Source organism: Ranitomeya variabilis, chromosome 2 (genome assembly GCF_051348905.1).
Source record: "Ranitomeya variabilis isolate aRanVar5 chromosome 2, aRanVar5.hap1, whole genome shotgun sequence".
In the NCBI taxonomy this organism is placed as follows: Eukaryota; Metazoa; Chordata; class Amphibia; order Anura; family Dendrobatidae; genus Ranitomeya; species Ranitomeya variabilis.
In genome coordinates this window covers 418,815,299-418,831,412 of record NC_135233.1, presented here as the reverse complement: position 1 = coordinate 418,831,412, position 16,114 = coordinate 418,815,299, and the positions used below count along the sequence as shown (strand labels likewise).

Below are 16,114 nucleotides of genomic sequence, written 5' to 3'. Positions count from 1 at the left end.
AGGCAGAGGATTGTAGGTTAAGGAACAGTTCTGAGGAGGAGGTGAGATGGATGGGGAGGATTGAAGCAGAGATAAACAGTTCCTTACTTGGTGTGGGGATTAGGGGAGGTAGCATAAAGTGAAGGATTATAGGGGTGAGAGTGAAAATAAACAGAAACATTGTTTACAGTGACTGGCCAGTTACCTTCAGTTCCCTTCAGGTTCAATTCAGGTTTTAATTCTACTGTAATCTTCACACTTCTAGGACACACTTATAGGAACACACTGCAGACTGAAATCTATGCAGACTTGAGCTATGCAATATAAGTACAACTAAGTGCATTCAGGTGTGAAGCAGAGAGGAGTGGTCTCTGCTCATCATGTATATACAGTATATATGTATATATACAGGTATATTATACCTATAGATGATATATACTAGTATATGGTACCTATAGATGATATATGTATATATACCGGTGTATGGTAGCTATAGATGATATATGTATATATACCGGTGTATGGTAGCTATAGATGATATATGTCTATATACAGGTGTATTGTACCTATAGATGATATATGTATATATATACCGGTGTATTGTACCTATAGATGATATATGTATATATACCGGTGTATGGTACTTATATATAGATGTATACCGGTGTATGGTAGCTATAGATGATATATGTATATATACCAGTTTATGGTAGCTATAGATGATATATGTATATATAGTGGTGTATGGTAGCTATAGATGATATATGTATATATACCAGTGTATTGTACCTATAGATGATATATGTATATATACACACACCGGTGTATGGTACCTATAGATGATATATGTATATATACCAGTGTATGGTAGCTATAGATGATATATGTATATACAGTATACTGGTGTATTGTACCTATAGATGATATATGTATATATACCGGTGTATTGTACCTATAGATGATATATGTATATATACCGGTATATGGTAGCTATAGATGATATATGTATATATACCGATGTATGGTACCTATAGTTTATATTTCCTGCTTTTCTTCTGGCAGGTATCCCACGCCTCATTGCTCTTTGCCGCCACCCAGAGGAGAGGTTCAGCAGTGACGCCGTCCTCGTGGCCTGTCTGGTAATTTCCATATTCAGAAAATAATAATCTTTATTTATATAGCGCCAACATATTCCGCAGCGCTTAACAGTATAACAGTTCATATACAAATCATAAGTAACAACGTTCAAAGTAGTACAATAATTAAAGCAAAATAAGACGCTTCTGCTCGAAAGAGCTTACAATCTACAATAGTCCAGTCAAAATACAGTTTGAACCGGAACAAATTCCAAGAAAGCGTTTTATGATTTTTTTTATTACTATTATATGTGGGGAACAACATATTAAAAGTTTTCCAAAAATTGATCACCACAAAGGTCCTAACTATGATGTCATAATACGATGACAGCCATCGCACTAAAAATAACGAATATTTCCCTATTTCAAAGCTGTAGCTTTAGGTTACAGAAGAGTTTGCATTTTGTATAATATATTTTCATATAACTATTTTTATACAAAGTTTTATACTAACTACATGGACAGGCGAGGTCATGACGTCATCAATGACGTCATGACATATACGGTATGTACATTTCTAGAAATTATAGAATTAATACACAGTGCATTTTAAGACCTACTTTATCACTGAATAAGCGTGTCAGGTCAATAGTCACTATTTTCATCATCAGACACTGCTTCCTCACTCATTGTCACAATGCCCTTCTTGACATGGTCCGCATACCCGTGAACAGGTAAGTCCGTGTCTTTTGCAAGTGCACCGAAGTGTACTACAACCACGAGAACAAATGCAGTGAATTATTTTCAGAAGTGTTTCTGGCACAGGTGAAGTATCCGGGGGGTCTATTGTTTTGTCCTTAGCAACGTCAATAGCCTCACTGGATGCCAGGGTCTTGGCTTTCATTGACCGCTTGTACTTAACTGAAAACAGTGATTGACCCTCCATTGTTGCCACTATTTCTCTGCCAATGGTGAACAGGTTATGGACATTCACATCCTTATTTGCACTGACACCGGTGATAATGTTGCGAAGAGACACTTCATCAGAGAAAGGTGAAAAGGTCTTGAGTTTATCTGCAATTTTCTCCAGGTCTTCATGATCTCTTCTCATCCTTGACGTTCTTGCCTTGTGTTGTTCACTGGTGACAAAGCTCTGGCGAGTGAAACCCTGCATTGCATCACTGTAGGAAGAGGACACTGGCACAGACAGAGTCCACAAGGCCCTCTGATGTTCGAACATTCCACTTCCTCTGGTGAGTCCTCCTGCAGTTTTTAGGGAGCGCATCAGAGCTTGTTCGATGACTAGGTCGCAACCCAGGCCTGCCCAGTACTGATCAGTCCGCCTTACAACATGCAAGCCATTCATAAATCTATGGAAGACTGATGGCATATCATCTTCCAGAGTGGTCATAGACTGGAGGTAAAGGTAGGCGGCCTTCACATAGTTCCCATGCCCAGCAGCTGCAAGAATGGGCAAATGTTCGGCTACATCATGAAGGTGCATCAGCCAGGATCCTGTACTATCGGCCTCGATAAGCTCCCTTTCAATTCCAACCATCTGTTGGTAATTCAGCCATAGTTTACTGGTGCGAGAGTGAGCAGATAATCCATTTCTTTTGGTGGACAAGAGGTGGAAAATTTCACTAAGGTAGAAGTGATGACCGAATTCAAGTCACTCTCCCCTGTCAGTGTCCGAGCATACAACTGCTCAAGTTCTTGCAACAGGCCTGCAAAACCGGAATGGTCGCAAAGTACTTTATCTGCAACTTGCTGAGTAATACACTGATCAAGGAGGAGATGGCCACGAACTGCACGCTGAACTGCCTTTCCAGTCATGATGTGTTGCACAGCATTGTCACCGTAAATTGTTCCCAAGATCTCTTTGATTCCACTCCCATCCATCAACGTTCCTATGGCACCCATAAGATTCATCAATGTGTGGAAGCTCCCGAGCATCAGGACAACATCTTGAAAGGGCTGTCTTCAAGCACCTCGTGTTTGATTTCTGACGCTTTCCAGTAGAGTGGCTGATTGAATGTAACAACTGCAGCGGATCGGTATTTATCAGCAAGGTTGCACAGATACTCAAGAGTAGAGAAGACGCATGACTTGTCTCCGGAATACATGTCAATGATGGGCAGGAAGATTACCGAAGACGACCCCGGATGATCACAGTCTTTATGTAGCATGTGCATCATTCCATTCCAGCTCGGTGCAGGCTGTTTGAAGCGTAAAGACATCTCCCACAATACATCAACACGATGGTCAATGGCGTCGAGAAATGGCAAGGGCTTGAATTTCATGTTTCGGCGAGTGTGTTTTGCGAAACGGTATTCCCTTACATCAACTCTGCTTTGTTCATCTCCAAGTCCGCAGTCTTCCGTCTGAGAACAGTGCGACTGATCTTCCTTCCTGGAGTCACAGTAGCTACCATCCCCATGCCGTGGAAAGTCCCCTTCCCATCTAACTTGATGATATTATGATCGACGTTGTCCACAGCGAACAGCAGTGCCGTATCCAGTCTGTCTATGGTACCACCGAGTACATCCTGGTCAACAGAAGCGGCAGCGTTTTCCTCGAATCGCTGAACTTCCGAATATGATGAACAATATCCCATGGGTGAGAGACTATCTACAAGAAATCGAGACCTGAAATGATGATGATGGAGCTGGACTGCTAACCCAAGCTGCAATGGAGCTACTACAGCCCTGGGACGTACAGCCTGAACAACTGATTGTCCAATGCTTGCGACTTTCCTGTGAATGTCCTTTCCAATGAAGAGGGTTTCAAGCAAGCAAAGCAAACTCAGGGGGAGATAATCTAAGGCAGACTGACATTCAAGCGAAGAAGTCTTCGGATATTCATCGGTTGAAGATGGGATCTTAAGGTACCGTCACACTAAACGACATCGCTAGCGATCCGTGACGTTGCAGCGTCCTCGCTAGCGATATCGTTTAGTTTGACACGCAGCAGCGATCAGGATCCTGCTGTGATGTCGCTGGTCGCTGAATAAAGTCCAGAACTTTATTTGGTCGTCCGATCGCCGTGTATCGTTGTGTTTGACACCAAAAGCAACGATACCAGCGATGTTTTACACTGGTAACCAGGGTAAACATCGGGTTACCAAGCGCAGGGCCGCGCTTAGTAACCCGATGTTTACCCTGGTTACCAGCGTAAAAGTAAAAAAAACAAACAGTACATACTCACCCAGCGTCATACCTCCCCCAGCGTCCGCTTCCTGACACTGACTGAGCGCCGGCCCTAAAGTGAAAGCACAGCGGTGACGTCACCGCTCTGCTGTTAGGGCCGGAGCTCAGTCAGTGTCAGGAAGCGGACGCCGGGGAACGCGAATGTAAGTATGTACTGTTTGTTTTTTTTACTTTTACGCTGGTAACCAGGGTAAACATCGGGTTACTAAGCGCGGCCCTGCGCTTAGCAACCCGATGTTTACCCTGGTTACCCGGGGACCTCGGCATCGTTGGTCGCTGGAGAGCGGTCTGTATGACAGCTCTCCAGCGATCAAACAGCGACGCTGCAGCGATCGGCATCGTTGTCGCTATCGCTGCAGCGTCGCTTAATGTGACGGTACCTTTAGACTTGATATTGCTCTTGATTAGTTGGCCGCAGTCTCTGATGTCTCTCTTCTGGGCTTCTTCATCCGTTTCCTGACTACGGAAATAGTCCCTCAGGATTGTTCTGGTCTTTTAACGGAACGTTACAATGTTAGGCAACCCTTCACACTCTGCTATGAATAGCGAATCGCCATACCTCTCCTCCAGCCTATACCTCAGCAATTTATTACTATAGGCAGCACTGTCTCCTTCGACAAGATACTCCATCATTTTCTTTGCAAGATCTGTGACAGTCAGTTGCTCTTCATCGTTGTCCTCGAGAAATGCACACATTCTCAAGAACGCTTGCTCTTGGTCCATGTTCATCAGCCTCCCTACCTTCCGCGGTTTCTTTGTAGTAGATCCACAACCATGACGCATAGGAATTCTGTAATTTGTCTGAAAGTTAATGTCACATGAACAATGATACAGACAGTCTGCAGCATGTAAGTCCTTCCCAAAGTACGCGATTCTCCCTTGAATGGTGATTGCCCAGTCATCATTATGCTGTTTGCAATGTGACATGATGGTCCTTACAAATCCATCCGTTTTAACAAAGCTATAGTCATCGAAATCACTGCTAGATCTTGTCTTCACCACTTCATGTCCACAGAACAAACACTGCGTCGTGCTATCATAGGATCCAGTAGACACCCGTGTACCTCTCTTGGCAGGTGAACGATGAACGGAAGTAGCTTTCTTATGCAAGTCTATTTGCTTCTTGTTTATGTAGTTCATACGACATCTCTTGTGCACCACTGCTCCAGCAGCTACCACAGTGCTAACGCCCCTCTCAATACTGGCTTTGATCCCTTCAGCTCCTTTCGCACCAATCACCACTCTTTCTCCGTCATCTTCTACTTCATGGCTGCATAAGGGGCAAGTTTCTTGACTTTCCATCATTCTCAGCTCTGTAAAAGAAGATAAATAAATCGTTAAATAATAAATATAATAATAGTAGTAATTGTAAAAGAAATATGATAGACACTGAAAGGCGAGTCGCATTTAACATTTTACAGCTTTGGCGGCCATATTCTTTGACGTCACATTTGGACCCTTTGTGGTAACACTATCTTGGTAAACTTTTAGTATGTTTTTCCCTACATGTAATACTACAAAAAAAAACTATAAAACGCTTTCTTGGAATTTGTTCAGGGTTAAGTATTTTTTTTTCATACTTTGACTGGACTACAATGACGTGTGGTGACTAGTGTTGAGCGATACCTTCCGATATTCAAAAGTATCGGTATCGGATTGGATCGGCCGATATCAAAAAATATCGGATATCGCCGATACCGATACCCGATACCAATGCAAGTCAAGGGGACACAAATATCGGAATGTAAATAAGCCCTTTCTGTCCTTCTATATGCTGTTCCGGAGGGGGGAAGAGTGTGGGCGGTGCATGGGCAGACACTGTGAGTGTCTGTGTGTGCGAGCGGGGTCTGTGCGGGCCAGCCAGGGATCTGTACGTGCCTACGGGGCTGCATGCGGGCCTGCCTGGGCTCTATGCGGCGTGCCGGGGCTGTATGTGGGCTGCGCGGGCTCTATGCGGCGTGCCGGGGCTGTATGCGGGCTGCCCAGGCTCTATGCGGCGTGCCAGGGCTGTATGTGGGCTGCCCGGGCTCTATGCGGCGTGCCGGGGCTGTATGTGGGCTGCCCAGGCTCTATGCGGCGTGCCAGGGCTGTATGTGGGCTGCCCGGTCTCTGTGCGCCGTGGGGGGTCTCTGTGCGGCGTGCCGGGGGTCTCTGTGCGGTGTGCCGGGGGTCTCTGTGCGGCGTGCCGGGGGTCTGTGCGTGTGTGCAGGCATCGTCCGATGGGACTACAAGTCCCATCGGACGATGCCTGCTACACTAACAGTGATTGACACATTAGCCAATGATGGGACAGTAGTAGTCCCATCATCCGGCTAATGTGTTGAATGAAAAAAAAAAAATACTCCATACATACTCCATACATACTACATACATACATACTACATACATACTACATACATACACACTACATACACACTACATACTGTAGGGATTCACTCGCTCAGGTGCGTTGGAGGAAACAGGAGGCACATTCTCTTTAATGTCCATGTGGGTTTATTTGCTCCATAAACCAGCAAGGCAGCAACAAAAAGGAAAACAGTCCGTATATCAGGCCGACATAGCATCAAAGTCCATAGAATAGCTCCGCTCTCTCAGGTCTGTAGGCACACAGACTGTGCCATGTCCAGCACGCAGGCCCAGTCCTGGAGCCTTAACACACTGTGGAGGCTTTCTCCTCCACACACACAGACTCCTGTCTGTAGTGTCCTGCCTGGACACAGGGATCTCTGTCCACACTCACAGATTCCCAAACACTCACAGCCATGTGCCAAACACACCTCCATTATGTAGCCTGAAACTACACCCAGGTACCTGTCACATGATTAGACATGTGGTTCTGACATCACCACAGGTCCTCAAACAAACAAAGATAGGGATGGTTATGCCCCTTACCCAGGGGTGAGGTATATGGGTAGCCAGACCCTCCCATCTCTCATAGCTACCCGTAACCCGGACCCAAATATACTAAGCAACTCCTTATTGCTTTATGTGCAAACAGAAAACACTCCGGGTTACATCACAGCGACAAGCCTTCTCTGTGATACATACCTCCCGTCGACTATCCAACCTTTAGCCACGCTACAATACATACATACAACATACTGCATACATACTACATACATACTATATACATACTACATACATACTACATACATACCACATACATACATACTACATACATACTACATACTTACTACATACATACATACATACTACATACATACTGCATACATGCTACATACATACTGCATACATACTACATACATACATACTACATACATACTATATACAGTACATTCATACATTACATACATGACATACATATAGACATACAGTACATTAAACATAGAGTTCATACTCACCATTACTTGTCATTTTGATCTCCGAAGCCAGTGTCAACCTGTAAAAAATATGAAAAAAACAAACAACCAATATACCCCCTGTCCGCAGAAATCCACGAGTGTCCCACGACGATCTCCCGTGGAGAGCAGCAGCATCAGATAATGCGACCGCTCTCTAGGGGCTCCAGGAATACAATGACGGGAGGAAGGTATCCTTCCGCACTGTATTCCACTGCCACTGTAAAAAATAGTCCCTAGCCTCACTTATGGCATTGCTGGGTGAGATACAGACTGGTATTTGTAGCCGGAGGGGGGCCAATATCCATGGCCCCTCTCTAGGCTATGAATATCAGCCCGCAGCTGTCTGCGTAGCCTTTCTGGCTATAAAATATAGGGGGACCCCACGTCATTTTTTGGGGGGGTCCCCCTATTTAAAAGCCAGTAAAGGCCACACAGACAGTTGCGGGCTGATACTCATGGCAGGCTACAAATATTGGCCCCCGGCCATCGGCTTTCCCCCTCTGGCGCAGAAAATTGCACGGGAGCCCACACCGTTTTTTTCCGTTTTTTTTTTAATTCAACGCTCATTAAGGCCTCTTTCACACTTGCGTTAGTACGGGTCCGTCGCTATGCGTCGGGCCGATGTACCGACGCATGTTGTGAAATTTGTGCACGACGTGGGCAGCGGATGCAGTTTTTCAACCCATCCGCTGCCCGTTCTGAAGTCCGGGAGGAGGGGGCAGAGTTTCTGCCGATCAAGTGAACATTTTTTTGGCTTCGGGGATCAAAATGACAAGTAATGGTGAGTATGTCTATATGTATGTCATGTATGTAATGTATGAATGTACTGTATGTAGCATGTATGTAGTATGTATGTATGTAGTATGTATGTAGTATGTATGTATGTAGTATGTTGTATGTATGTAGTGTGTATGTGTGTAGTATTTAGTATGTATGTAGTATGTATGTAGTATGTATATATGTAGTATGCATGTATGTAGTATGTTTGGAGTATGTATGGAGTATTTTTTTTTTCATTCAACACATTAGCCGGATGATGGGACTACTACTGTCCCATCATTGGCTAATGTGTCAATCACTGACTTGTAGTCCCATCGGACGATGCCTGCACACATGCAGAGAGCCCCAGCACACACGCACAGAGGCACGGCAGCCCTCACAGAGGCACGGCAGCCAGCACAGAGCCACGGCAGCCCGCACAAAGCCCCGCAGCCCGCACAGAGCCACGGCAGCCCGCACGGAGCCCCGCAGCCCGCACAGAGCCCCGGCACACACGCAGAGCCCCGGCACACAAGCACAGAGCCCCACGGTCAAGCTCAGACACCGCCTGCACAAACACACGCAGTCTCCGCCCACGCACCGCCCACACTCCATTATAGTGCATAATTGCACTATAGGAACTTCCGATTCTGATTTCCGATATCGCAAAAATATCGGAACTCGGTATCGGAATTCCGATACAGCGAATATCGGCCGATACCCGATATTTGCAGTATCGGAATGCTCAACACTAGTGGTGACACAAAGTACAGGGCATATTTACGATGATGGTCCAGCCATCTTGAGGGAATGGGGATAGACAAAGGGCTGCATGAGGTAGTCACCAGCTAGTATTTATGGTGCTGCTGGGTGCGGTGGAGTTTGATGGAGGGTTATTCTCAGATAGTGAATGGGCCGCACACACTTACACAAAAAAGGACTTTGATTAGGGAACATGATAGGCCGCTCTGAATAGGTGTGTTTTGAGGAGCGCCTAAAACTATGAAAGTTGTGGATGGTCCTAATTTCTTGGGGTAGAGCATTCCAGAGGATTGGTGCAATGCGGGAGAGGTCTTGGAGCCGGGAGTGGGAGGTACGGATTAGTGCAGAGGTTAGTCGAAAGTCGTTTGCAGAGTGTAACAAGTGGGTAGACTGATAAACAGAAATGAGGGAGGAGATGTAGGGGGGGTCTCACTGTGGAGATGACAGGTAGGTGATAGAAATGAGGGAGGAGATGTAGGACGGGCCCACACTGTGGAGAGGACGGGTATGTGATAGAAATGAGGGAGGAGATGTAGGGGGGGCCGCACTGTGGAGAGGACGGGTAGGTGATAGAAATGAGGGAGGATATGTAAGGGGCTGCACTGTGGAGAGGACGGGTAGGTGATAGAAATGAGGGAGGATATGTAGGGGGTCGCATTGTGGAGAGGATGGGTAGGTGATAGAAATGAGGAGGAGATGTAGGGGGCCGCACTGTGGAGAGGACGGATAGGTGATATAGAAATGAGGGAGGAGATGTAGGGAAGCCGCACTGTGGAGAGGACAGGTAGGTGATAGAAATGAGGAGGAGATGTAGGGGGGCTGCACTGTGGAGAGGATGGGTAGGTGATAGAAATGAGGAGGTGATGTAGGTAAGCCGCACTGTGGAGAGGATGGGTAGGTGATATAAATGAGGAGATGTAAGAGGCTGCACTGTGGAGAGGACGAGTAGATGATAGAAATGAGGGAGGAGATGTAGGGGGCAGCACTGTGGATAGGACAGGTAGTGAAATAGAAATGAGGGAGGAGATGTAGGAGGGTCGCACTGTGGAGAGGAAAGGGTAGGTGATAGAAATGAGGAGGAGATGTAGGGGGGCCGCACTGTGGAGAGGATGGGCAGGGTGATAGAAATGAGGAGGTGGGGGGACGCACTCTGGAGAGGACGGGTAGGTGATAGAAATGAGGGAGGATATGTAAGGGGCCGCACTGTGGAGAGGACGGGTAGGTGATAGAAATGAGGGAGGATATGTAGGGGGTCGCATTGTGGAGAGGATGGGTAGGTGATAGAAATGAGGAGGAGATGTAGGGGGCCGCACTGTGGAGAGGACGGATAGGTGATATAGAAATGAGGGAGGAGATGTAGGGAAGCCGCACTGTGGAGAGGACAGGTAGGTGATAGAAATGAGGAGGAGATGTAGGGGGGCTGCACTGTGGAGAGGATGGGTAGGTGATAGAAATGAGGAGGTGATGTAGGTAAGCCGCACTGTGGAGAGGATGGGTAGGTGATATAAATGAGGAGATGTAAGAGGCTGCACTGTGGAGAGGACGGGTAGATGATAGAAATGAGGGAGGAGATGTAGGGGGCAGCACTGTGGAGAGGACGGGAAGGTGATAGAAATGAGGAAGGAGATGTAGGGGGTCTCACTGTGGAGAGGACGGGTAGATGATAGACAGAAATGAGGGAGATGTAGGAAAGCCACACTGTGGAGAGGATGGGTAGGTGATATAAATGAGGAGGAGATGTAGGAGACTGCACTGTGGAGAGGACGGGTAGTGATAGAAATGAGGGAGGAGATGTAGGGGGGCCGCACTGTGGAGAGGACGGGTAGCTGATAGAAATGAGGAGGAGATGTAGGGGGCAGCACTGTGGAGAGGATGGGTAGATGATAGAAATGAGGAGGAGATGTAGGGGGCAGCACTGTGGAGAGGACGGGTAGATGATAGAAATGAGGGAGGTGATGTAGGGGGCAGCACTGTGGAGAGGACGGGTAGGTGATAGAAATGAGGGAGGAGATGTAGGGGGTCTCACTGTGGAGAGGATGGGTAGGTGATAGACAGAAATGAGAGAGGAGATGTAGGGAAGCCGCACTGTGGAAAGAACGGGTAGGTGATAGAAATGAGGGAGGATATGTAGGGGGGGCCACACTGTGGATAGGACAGGTAGTGAAATAGAAATGAGGGAGGAGATGAAGGAGGGTCGCACTGTGGAGAGGAAAGTGTAGGTGATAGAAATGAGGAGGAGATGTAGGGAGGCCGCACTGTGGAGAGGATGGGCAGGGTGATAGAAATGAGGGAGGATATGTAGGGGGGCCGCACTGTGGATACCACAGGTAGTGAAATAGAATTGAGGGAGGAGATGTAGGGGGGTCACACTGTGGAGAGGAAGGGTAGGTGATAGAAATGAGGAGGAGATGTAGGGGGGCCGCACTGTGGAGAGGACGGGTAGGGTGATAGAAATGAGGAGGAGATGTAGGGGGATGTACTGTGGAGAGGACGGGTAGGTGATAGAAATGAGGGAGGATATGTAGGTGGCCACACTGTGGAGAGGATGGGTAGGTGATAGAAATGAGGGAGCATATGTAGGGGGGTTGCATTATGGAGAGGATGGGTAGGTGATAGAAATGAGGGAGGAGATGTAGGGGGGCCCCACTGTGGAGAGGATGGGTAGGTGATAGAAATGAGGGAGGAGATGTAGGAGGCTGCACTATGGAGAGGACAGGTAGGGTGAGAGAAATGAGGAGATGTAGGGGGGTCGCACTGTGGAGAGGACAGGTAGGGTGATAGAAATGAGGAGGAGATGTAAGGGGGGCCGCACTGTGGAGAGGACAGGTAGATGATAGAAATGATGGAGGAGATGTAGGGGGGCAACACTGTGAAGAGGATGGGTAGAGTGATAGAAATGAGGGAGGAGATGTAGGGGATCACACTGTGGAAAGGACAGGTAGGTGATAGAAATGAGGGAGGAGATGTAGGAGGCTGCACTATGGAGAGGACAGGTAGGGTGATAGAAATGAGGAGGAGATGTAGGGAGGTCACACTGTGGAGAGGACAGGAAGGGTGATAGAGATGAGGAGGAAATGTAAGAGGGGCCGCACTGTGGAGCGGACAGGTAGATGATTAGATGATAGACAGAAGTGATGGAGGAGATGTAGGGGGGCCACACTGTGAAGAGGATGGGTAGAGTGATATGAATGAGGAGGAGATGTAGGGGGGCCGCACTGTGGAGAGGACGTGTAGAGTGATAGAAATGAGGGAGGAGATGTAGGGGGGGCCGCACTGTGGAGAGGACAGGTAGGGTGATAGAGATGAGGAGGAAATGTTACATAGCTACATAGTTACATAGTTATTAAGGTTGAAGGAAGACTGTAAGTCCATCTAGTTCAACCCACAGCCTAACCTAACATGCCCTAACATGTTGATCCAGAGGAAGGCAAAAAAAAAACATGTGGCAAAGAGTAACTCCACCATGGGGAAAAAAATTCCTTCCCGACTCCACATACGGCAATCAGACTAGTTCCCTGGATCAACGCCTTATCAAGGAATCTAGTGTATACAGGTCCTTCTCAAAAAATTAGCATATAGTGTTAAATTTCATTATTTACCATAATGTAATGATTACAATTAAACTTTCATATATTATAGATTCATTATCCACCAACTGAAATTTGTCAGGTCTTTTATTGTTTTAATACTGATGATTTTGGCATACAACTCCTGATAACCCAAAAAACCTGTCTCAATAAATTAGCATATTTCACCCGACCAATCAAATAAAAGTGTTTTTTAATACCAAACAAAAAAACCATCAAATAATAATGTTCAGTTATGCACTCAATACTTGGTCGGGAATCCTTTGGCAGAAATGACTGCTTCAATGCGGCGTGGCATGGAGGCAATCAGCCTGTGACACTGCTGAGATGTTATGGAGGCCCAGGATGCTTCAATAGCGGCCTTAAGCTCATCCAGAGTGTTGGGTCATGCGTCTCTCAACTTTCTCTTCACAATATCCCACAGATTCTCTATGGGGTTCAGGTCAGGAGAGTTGGCTGGCCAATTGAGCACAGTAATACCATGGTCAGTAAACCATTTACCAGTGGTTTTGGCACTGTGAGCAGGTGCCAGGTCGTGCTGAAAAATGAAATCTTCATCTCCATAAAGCATTTCAGCCGATGGAAGCATGAAGTGCTCCAAAATCTCCTGATAGCTAGCTGCATTGACCCTGCCCTTGATGAAACACAGTGGACCAACACCAGCAGCTGACATGGCACCCCACACCATCACTGACTGTGGGTACTTGACACTGGACTTCAGGCATTTTGGCATTTCCTTCTCCCCAGTCTTCCTCCAGACTCTGGCACCTTGATTTCCGAATGACATGCAAAATTTGCTTTCATCAGAAAAAAGTACTTGGGACCACTTAGCAACAGTCCAGTGCTGCTTCTCTGTAGCCCAGGTCAGGCGCTTCTGCCGCTGTTTATGGTTCAAAAGTGGCTTTACCTGGGGAATGCGGCACCTGTAGCCCATTTCCTGCACACGCCTGTGCACGGTGGCTCTGGATGTTTCCACACCAGACTCAGTCCACTGCTTCCTCAGGTTCCCCAAGGTCTGGAATCGGTCCTTCTCCACAATCTTCCTCAGGGTCCGGTCACCTCTTCTCGTTGTACAGCGTTTTCTGCCACATTGTTTCCTTCCAACAGACTTACCATTGAGGTGCCTTGATACAGCACTCTGGGAACAGCCTATTTGTTGAGAAATTTCTTTCTGGGTCTTACCCTCTTGCTTGAGGGTGTCAATGATGGCCTTCTTGACATCTGTCAGGTCGCTAGTCTTACCCATGATGGGGGTTTTGAGTAATGAACCAGGCAGGGAGTTTTTAAAAGCCTCAGGTATCTTTTGCATGTGTTTAGAGTTAATTAGTTGATTCAGAAGATTAGGGTAATAGGTCGTTTAGAGAACCTTTTCTTGATATGCTAATTTATTGAGACAGGTTTTTTGGGTTATCAGGAGTTGTATGCCAAAATCATCAGTATTAAAACAATAAAAGACCTGACAAATTTCAGTTGGTGGATAATGAATCTATAATATATGAAAGTTTAATTGTAATCATTACATTATGGTAAATAATGAAATTTAACACTATATGCTAATTTTTTGAGAAGGACCTGTATACCCTGTAACATTATACTTTTCCAGAAAGGTATCCAGTCCCCTCTTAAATTTAATTAATGAATCACTCATTACAACATCATACGGCAGAGAGTTCCATAGTCTCACTGCTCTTACAGTAAAGAATCCGCGTCTGTTATTATGCTTAAACCTTCTTTCCTCCAGACGTAGAGGATGCCCCCTTGTCCCTATCTCAGGTCTATGATTAAAAAGATCATCAGAAAGGTCTTTGTACTGTCCCCTCATATATTTATACATTAAAATAAGATCACCCCTTAGTCTTAAATGTAAGGGGGGCCGCACTTTGGAGAGGACAGGTAGATGATAGACAGAAATGATGGAGGATTTGTAGGGGGGCCACACTGTGAAGAGGATGGGTAGAGTGATATGAATGAGGAGGAGATGTAGGGGGGCCGCACTGTGGAGAGGATGGGTAGAGTGATAGAAATGAGGGAGGAGATGTAGGGGGGCCGCACTGTGGAAAGGACAGGTAGAGTGATAGAAATGATGGAGGAGATGTAGGGGGCCGCACTGTGGAGTGGATGAGCAGGATGATAGAAATGAGGGAGGAGATGTAGGGGGCCGCACTGTGGAGAGGACGGGTAGGTGATAGAAATGAGGGGGGATATGTAGGGGGGTTGCATTGTGGAGAGGATGGGTAGGTAATAGCAATGAGGGAGGAGATGTAGGGGTCCGGACTGTGGAGAGGATGGGTAGAGTGATAGAAATGAGGGAGGAGATGAAGGGGGATCACACTGTGGAGAGGATGGGTAGAGTGATAGAAATGAGGGAGGAGATGTAGGGGGATCACACTGTGGAGAGGACAGGTAGGGTGATAGAAATGAGGAGATGTAGGGAGGTCGCACTGTGGAGAGGACAGATAGATGATAGACAGAAATGATGGAGGAGATGTAGGGGGGCCACACTGTGAAGAGGATGGGTACAGTGATATGAATGAGGAGATGTAGGGGGGTCGCCCTGTGGAGAGGATGGGTAGAGTGATAGAAATGAGGAGGAGATGTAAAGGGGGCTGCACTGTGGAGAGGACGGGTAGAGTGATAGAAATGATGGAGGAGATGTAGGGGGGTCGCCCTGTGGAGAGGATGGGTAGAGTGATAGAAATGAGGAGGAGATGTAAGGGGGGCCGCACTGTGGAGAGGACAGGTAGATGATAGACAGAAATGATAGAGGACATTTGGGGGGGCCACACTGTGGAGAGGATGGGTAGAGTGATAGAAATGAGGGAGGAGATGTAGGAGGCTGCACTGTGGAGAGGATGGGTAGGTGATAGAAATGAGGGAGGAGATGTGTGGGGGCCGAACTGGAGAGGACAGGTAGGCGATAGAAATGAGGGAGGAAATGTAGGGGGACCGCAGTGTGGGGAGGATGGGTAGAGTGATAGACAGAAATGAGGGAGGAGATGTAGAGGGGACGCACTGTGGAGAGGATGCGTAGGTGATAGAAACGAGGGAGGAGATGTAGGGGGCCGCACTGTGGAGAGGATGGGTAGAGTGATAGACAGAAATGAGGGAGGAGATGTAGAAGGGGGGACGCACTGTGGAGAGGATGAGTAGGTGATAGAAATGAGGGAGGAGATGTAGGGGGATGCACTGTGGAGAGGACGGGTAAATGATAGATAGAAATGAGGGAGGAGATGTAGGGGGCCGCACTGTGGAGAGCTTTGTGGGTGAGAACATTCAGTACAAATTGGATCCTATAATGAATGGGCAGCCAGTGCAATCACTGGCGAAGAGCAGGCACGTCTGAATACCGATTAGTCAGGTGGATGACCCTGGCTGCTGCA

At 46.9% G+C, this 16,114-nt stretch overlaps 1 protein-coding gene across 3 annotated transcripts in view; it reads left to right on the top strand.

The window, feature by feature from the left end:
* The window catches only part of INSC (INSC spindle orientation adaptor protein), a 421,594-nt gene that overhangs the window by 396,114 nt on the left and 9,366 nt on the right, over nucleotides 1-16,114 (top strand). For all 3 annotated transcript variants that reach the window (XM_077286597.1, XM_077286595.1, XM_077286596.1), the window contains one exon: nucleotides 1,042-1,118. In XM_077286597.1, coding sequence (XP_077142712.1) covers nucleotides 1,042-1,118 — 77 coding nt within the window. The remainder of the gene's footprint in view (nucleotides 1-1,041; nucleotides 1,119-16,114) is intronic.